Here is a 7748-nt window from a genome sequence, read left to right on the forward strand (position 1 = left end):
ATTCGCGCAAAACTGCATGAGGGCTATCTGCGCTAGCCGTTCCTGATTTAACAGTGAAAGACTAGAGGGAAGGCAGCTAGTCAATACCACCCACCGCCAATTCTTGGACTACTCTTTTATCAACGAATAATGGGATTGACCGTCACATTATAACCCCCCCGATGGCGAGGACAATATGTTTAAAGATATAGTTTTACTCTCATCACCATAACTGTGAACTTTAGCGAGAAAATTTGCTTGTTTGTTTGTTGTTAAGCGCCAAGTTACACAATGGGCTAACTACGCTGTGCCCACCACGGGTATCGAAGCACGATATTTAGCGTTATAAGTCTGCGCCACGAGGGGGGAGAGCGAGAAAGAAACGTGAAGCTCAGTCTATCATTTTTGGTGCTGAGTCCTTGTCCAGAGTTACTAACAAGAAAATAAACCCCTTGATCTTTTCCAGAGATACTAATTAAAAAAAATATAAAACTCCCGAAAATGGTTTCATTAAGTGACAAGTTTTAACAATAAAGTTAGTAAAAAAAAACTCTCTAAATACTAATAAAACATTTATTTCAGTCAACATTTCACCCTTGCGGTTTCATCAGAGCTCGTAGCACAAGAATTGTTTTATGTGAAAAGTTGTGCATGGAATGAAAGGCATTTTTCATTAAGATTCATGATTCAGTGATGAGGGAGGAAATAGATAAATTTTGTTGTTAGTTCCAGTGAATTGTGGGTAAAGTTCCACGAAGATGCTACCAGAGTGAGATTATGTTATAGTTGACAACTCTGAGTGAAGAAAGCAAGAAAATTCAAAATATGTACATTTATAATCTAACAATAAATACACATCTTAAACTCCCAAGTTATTTTATAGACTCTCAGTGTCTCCATTGAAAACATATAGATGGGCAAGAACATTAAACGTATCTAGAGAATGACAGCAACATTTGTAATGATTTAGCTTGAAATATAATAGATGTCTTAAAGAAAAACATTAAACTGTCTGAATATAAGAAAACTGTTGTCCCAATTTAAAACATTGACATTTTTACTTGAGTCACTAAATATGTCACAACTAAAACACATAAGAAGCTTCTAAGTAAAACATGTGGTTAATTGTCGGGATGCTGAAGTTTTGTTAAAATGAAAGCTTGCTGAGGTTAGGACAGTTTTATTTTAGTGTGATGTGTCTATAGTAAAATTGAGAGAGGTAGGTACAGTTCTGTTGTAATTTATGCCATCATGCATGTTTGGTAGTGTGCAGTCTTTTGAAGTAAGTTCAGTTATATTTGAGTGTAATGTGAGACAGATGCAGGTATATAATTCAGTATTGTAAGATAGTTTCAAACTGCATGAGATAGGCGCTTCAACTATTTACCACATCATTCTATTGTCGAATTATGGAAATCGTTTACTGTCGTGTTTTTGTACACATAGATACATGTAATTAAGATGTAAGACAGAGCCAGGTTTAAGTTGCGGTGGCGAACAATAGGAACGAGTGATTTAAAATTGAAGTTTTTGTTTAATTCGTATGTGGTATTCTAAATGTGAAAGAATGTTTATTTGAAGAACGAACTTTTCAACATTTCGAAAATAATCTACATCTCCAGAAGTAAACTGGTAATAATAAAGAGAACGAGAAAATAGAATAAAAATATAATTTTTCTTGTATTGAACTAAATTTTCTCATAGGAGTGATTAATGTATTTAGAATTTAGATACATGTGGCGCTACCTGTGGCGCATGAATAACATCGGTTCGATTGCGTAGCTCGTACAGGAAAGAAACGATGAATAGAGACAGGTAGAAGGCGAAGTATCTAAAGTTGGTCTAATGTTCCGTGATAGGGCGTGAGCGCTAGCATTACAACTTGTGTCGTTTTGTCTAGATTTTACCACTCGTGATGGGGAAGAAGAACAGCAAGCTGAAACCGGAAATGATTTCGAAATTGGTTCAGGAAACTTATTGTAAGTCATCTTTACATTCCTGTTTGTAGTTTACAGCTATAGTTATTGGTGACTTTACTATCCGAATTGAATTTGAATCCTTTTGCACAGTTCCTCGTAATGTACCAAGTGATATAATACCACCAGTAGGCAGAACAGTGCTACGATAGCCAATAAAGTAAGACATTAGTAATAGTTCATACCGAACATGATCAAAACACGACTACGTACGTTTCACTATCTTTAAGTAGAAGAAATTGACACTAGAATAATTTCCTTTATTTTGTTTATTAGAAAGAGCTAAACTTAGAAAATGACTCAACTGTTTAAATGTTAATTGTATAGTAAAACTGGGTTTATAGAAAGTAAGTCGGAATTTTGTTTCTTATCTAGAAGTTGTTAATAACATTTAGTAAATGAACGAAAATGTTTGACAATGAGGTATTTTTTGTTGGGTGAGGACACTTCTGAGTACATTGCTTAATAAAGATAAGTTGTCTTTTCAAATGCCGTAAAAGGGTTAAGTTTTGTAGCAGAGTTTTTATATAAGTGTATCAGTATAACTAGGTGTCTATCTTCGAAGAACAGTGCTGATTTTTAGTGCTTATTCCTCTCTTAACAACATTTGAAAAGGGGGGGGGGGGTCCTGAGTCTCAACTGACAACTCCTTTTATTTCCACAAGATGAAATAATAAATTTCTGTTAATTGTTAAAGCGGAAATAATGGTACCTTGCACACCTTTTACAGTGTTGTCATCTACATAGATTCTATATAGAGATGGAACAATAGGCTAATAATAGGATCAGAAAAATGATCTGAATATTTAATATCCATGAGTAGATAAACAGTGATGTAGTTATACAATAATTAATATACATGGTTTATTGATTTAAAAAAATAAAAGTGCGGAATTGGTAACTGAAATGATAAAATATTTGGAGGTACTCGCAATATTTTCAGTTTTATTCACACAGTTTTATTTTATAAATATATATATATTTTTTACAGTTAACTATTTTATACGTTAAAATGGTAAAAGTGCAGTAGTTTCTTTTCGCGCAGCTTTTCGGAAACATTTTCGCTCAACATTGGTTAATTAAGATTTTACAAAACTTTAAAGACAGAATGTACAAAGTATAATAGTTATCTGCCAAATAACATTTGTTACTGTTTGTTGAATTTTGTGCAAAGCTACTCGAGATCTACCTGCGCTAGCCGTCCCTAATTTTAAAGTTAAGAATAGAGGGAAAGTAGCTAGTGAATATCACCTACTCTTAACTTTTGGAACGCTCTTTACCAACAAATAGTGTGATTGGCCGGCACATTATAACACTCTTACCGCTACAAGGACGAGTATGTCTAGCGACGTGTTTCTATCCCGTGACCCACAGATTGTGGGTGCGAAGTATGATATTTATTCCAAACAAAATTTTCTAATTATTGGGTAACTTTTTATGACCTATTTCTGTAATTTTTCACTCAAGAAATACAACTTTACAAATAAGTTAAACTATTATGCAGAATTATAAAGTAATCATTTCTTTGTTAAAATTCACGATAACAATAGTGAACATCTTGAAATATCCTGTATCATGTCAAAACCTTCCAGAATAAAACGTTTTATTCTTAGTGTATCTCTCGTGACACGTAGTTCCCCCCCCCCCAGACAGATAGTTCTTAAAACCATCACGATGTAATAATTTTAAATGTCTGTGTGTGTGTGTATGTGTAATGGAGTAACTAGGGTCGATTCTTTTTAATGACCCTGTACTTGTATAAACGTTCATATTATGGTTTTTTGACTTTCTTTAAAAATAACTAAAGCTGAAGAGATTGTGTATATGCTGCTACTGTATTTTTACAAACCACCCAACATGTATTGATCTTTTGGTGCTAATGAATAACATAAAATACATATTCTCTGGATCTTTCATATCTTGTACTTTGGTTAACAATAATCAACTATTCTAACATCATGTCGTCAAAGTGAGAAATCCGATTGCACAGAAATCCATAAGTGTTGCGTTCAGCAAACTGATAAGTCAATGTATGTAATAGCTGTTTCACTCTCCAGCTGCCAAATGTATGCGACGGTTGAACTGATATATTGTGGAAGCAACGTCTATACACGTGACTTGAGTCACTATTCCAGACAGAGATCTTATGTTGCGTATTGTTGTATGGGTAGTGTGGACAGCTTTTGCAACTGCTCTTTGTGTTCGTGGATTCTCACTTCTTACAACAAGCTGTACTTTGCTTACCTCGGGCTATGGTACAACTTGTTACAGGATGTTAGGTAACTCGACTAGCAATCTGTGGGTCGCGGGATCGAAACCCGTCACTGAATGTGCTAACCCCTTTTTACCCTTAGGTTCGTTATAATGTGACAACCGATTCCACTATTTGTTGGCAAAAGAGTATCCTAAGAGTTGACGGTTAGTGGTGTTGACTAACTGCCTTCCTTCTAATATATCACTTCATGATTTAAGAACGTCTAGTGCAGATAGTCCTCGAGTAGCTTTGCGCAAAATTTAAAAGAAATAAAACGTTTCGAAGCGAGATAAGGTCGGTCTGTATTGATCTCAAGCTCTGTGTTTTGTGTTGAAAAACTGCATAAGAAGAAGAAAACTCTTTTTCTGAAACTGCTTTATATTCCATACAGATGCGAAAGAGTGCAAAGAGGGGCTTACTGCTTTAATATTTTTGTGTTGGTATTTAATCGGATTACTTTTGAATTCGGTGTGCGGGTCTAATAAAGATTTCAGTTTTAAAATAGTTTTTATTTACTATAACTAGTAAATAAATTAGGGCAGTTTTATGACATTTAATGACCATACGCAAGAGCTAACAACTACACTTTGAATGCTGAGAATGCTATAGTCATTTAGAAATTTAAGTTAGTAGATAAAACATTGAAAATCGAATACTGTAGCAAGTCGTAGATTTACTGTTCCTATGATGTCGATAGCTTATATGAAGAATAAGTACATTTCTGAATTTCAAAACTCAATATCTCATAATATTTTCTAGTTATTGGCGCTAATTATAGGAAAACAAAAGGAAGTTTTATAACGCCGATACCTTTGAATTTGATATTACCTTAACTAAACTATATTAACTTTGGGGCATCATCACAGCAAAAGTCAAAAATATCTTTTCAAGTGGAAACACCGATACTTTTACACTATCGATCATTAGTCAGAGTCCAACAAGAAGAAATAAATTCTGACAGAAAGGAAGAGATCACTGTTGGAAAAGCATTAATTGTGCTCTTTTTTGCCGTGTCGGTGCTTTATTCACTTTTTTTTTAATTTCATTACAACTTATAAATTATTCACTTTACGACATAACTTCCCATCAGTTCCTGACTATAAATATACGTAGATTGACAGAACATTATCCATTGATCAATATTTTCATAATAACTTATTTTCACATCTGCATGAAATCACCAAAACTTGATTCAATTAAGTTCACTACTATGAGAAAAATAGGACTAATTTACAGGACATAGAAACAAATTATCAGTTTATATAATGAAATAAACTCAGCTGTGTGTATTTCTCAAAAGCTGTGTTTGGATTTACGTAGTCCTATGAACATTGAAGAATTGTGTTGCAAGTGGGAAGGGACGTCCAAGAAATAGCATCTGAATGGGAGGATAGTGCTATTCATAGAAATTCATCAACTAGATTCAAACAAATTCAGGACACGTATAATTAAAATACGTAATAGAATTGACAGAAGGCTTTGCATATAAAGAGACTTATGTAAACAATGGCAGCAAACGAGTCTAATATTTCACATTTAAACATGGCCAAGTGTTAAGAGGGTACTGTTATGTGGGCAGCACACATGACATTGTAAAATGTTAAGCAAGTGTACGTAAGGAAAATGGAGAAACATCTTATTGGTTGTTAACGATGTGTTGATTTGATTTTATGTTGTAGCAGTCCAAGACGTCGAAATTGATAGTATCATGAAAAAAGGGACAATATCAGAACATTCTAGTACTATACGCAGCGGATGACGTTCAATTAGGCCTGGCTTTGATTATCAGCAGTATAATGGTTCAAACATAAAAGTTCAAACGAACAAACTCTTAGTTGCTTTTGTTACAAGCTTTATGGGTGTGTTTAAACATCATGGGCTTTAATGTCAAGATAGTATAATATATATATATATAAGCCTGTAAGGACGAATTTCTATCATTTTACATCTCACTCATGAACTATCTACGACAATTACCACGTGCCAGCCAATGTTACTTATAGTATTAGATTGGCAACGCGGTAACCGTTTTATGTAAAGCGAATAATATGAAGTCTTTGTGCACTTTATTACTACTGCTAATCTGCCTATACTGGTGCAACTAATATATGTAGTGTTAGAAGATCTTGTTCTGCACCATTTATAGAGCTGTTCGTGTTTACTGACATCACGTCTAGTTGAGAGAGAGAATAAAATCAATAACACGAGGAATATATGCTCTTCAAGAAGCTTGCTTTATCAGTGAGATAAGTTTGGTATAGGAGAGTGTTAAAATGTTAACTTCAAAACGCTATCTGAATAAATTGAGCCAGAAAAACCTGTGTATAGGGCATGTGATAAAAATTATTATACAGTTGGTACTATACGGTGTGTAGTTGGTATTATATGGTTGTAGTCAAGAAAATATTACGAAGACAATTGAAACCAATTGAGTTATCGTTTGTTTCAGAGTAAGATGCTGGAAATTAAATCATGTTCTAAGTGAAACAACTGTATTGTTACCTTGCCCCACCCTGTATATAAGTTGTACTTTGTATCTGATATGGTTCTAAGTCCGAAACTTAACCTAACGAGATGTGTTTTAAAGGTAAATAATATTCCTTTTGTTTTCTATTTCTCCATAATTGGTTAACGTTTGTTTGTTTTGAATTTCGCGCAGAGCTACACCAGGGCTATCTGCGCTAGCCGTCCCTAATTTAGCAGTGTAAGACTAGAGGGAAGGCAGCTAGTCATCACCACCCACCGCCAACTCTTGGGCTACTCTTTTACCAACGAATAGTGGGATTGACCGTCACATTATAACGCGGTTAACGTTGGCCTAAAACTTTTGACTTATCCTTCTTTCTCCATACTTTTGCACGTCATACAGTTTTTTGAGTATCGATGTTATTTCAATAGCTTTCGCATCATTTTAAACAATGCAAAATAATATTTATGATAAATATATAAATGAATACGAATGAAAGGTAATATTAAACATTCTAAACAGTTAATAAAGTTTAAATATTAAATAGAGAATAGAACTTACAAAATAAAATATCAAAATTAGTTGAGTGATAATTAGAGTGAATTATAACCTGAATAACCTTTAAATATGTTCAACTTCTTGTTCTCTCCAAGTTGGACCGAGCGTGGTCTTGTGGTAAGCATTCTAGGGCTGCGTGTGGGAGGTTCCAAATTACGATCCTCCGATTTGTCGCCGAACATGCTCAGAACTTCTAGCAGTGTGCGTGTTGTAAAAGGTATAGTTAATCCCGCTATTCGGTCAGCTGTTCTGATCCTCTTGTTTAACCCACATGTCCTATAAGGTATCGCTCAGGTTCAGAATACTTCTTCTACATGAGCATAATAGCTTTTGTAGAAACTGAAAATAACATTAGCCTAGAAAATAAGAGAATACGGAACAGCATAGTGAAGTTAAGTTTCCATTAATGACGAAATTCACTAAATTTGTATTTAGTTTATATTGTCACAGATAGGGTTAATATATTATTTTTTTCACTCTTTCTTGAATAGTTTCACTTGTTAAGTGTTAGCTG

The 7748-nt window shown here is 34.2% G+C and overlaps 1 protein-coding gene across 1 annotated transcript in view; it reads left to right on the top strand.

The window, feature by feature from the left end:
- Positions 1 to 1789: 1789 nt before the first annotated feature.
- LOC106466761 (frequenin-1-like) overlaps positions 1790 to 7748 on the top strand; it is a 67370-nt gene continuing 61411 nt past the window's right edge. Inside the window, exon 1 of the mRNA XM_022394846.1 lies at positions 1790 to 1958. Within this exon, the coding sequence (XP_022250554.1) occupies positions 1895 to 1958 (64 nt within the window). The 5' untranslated portion in view covers positions 1790 to 1894. The remainder of the gene's footprint in view (positions 1959 to 7748) is intronic.

The sequence above is a fragment of the Limulus polyphemus genome, unplaced genomic scaffold (assembly GCF_000517525.1).
Source record: "Limulus polyphemus unplaced genomic scaffold, Limulus_polyphemus-2.1.2 Scaffold2375, whole genome shotgun sequence".
In the NCBI taxonomy this organism is placed as follows: Eukaryota; Metazoa; Arthropoda; class Merostomata; order Xiphosura; family Limulidae; genus Limulus; species Limulus polyphemus.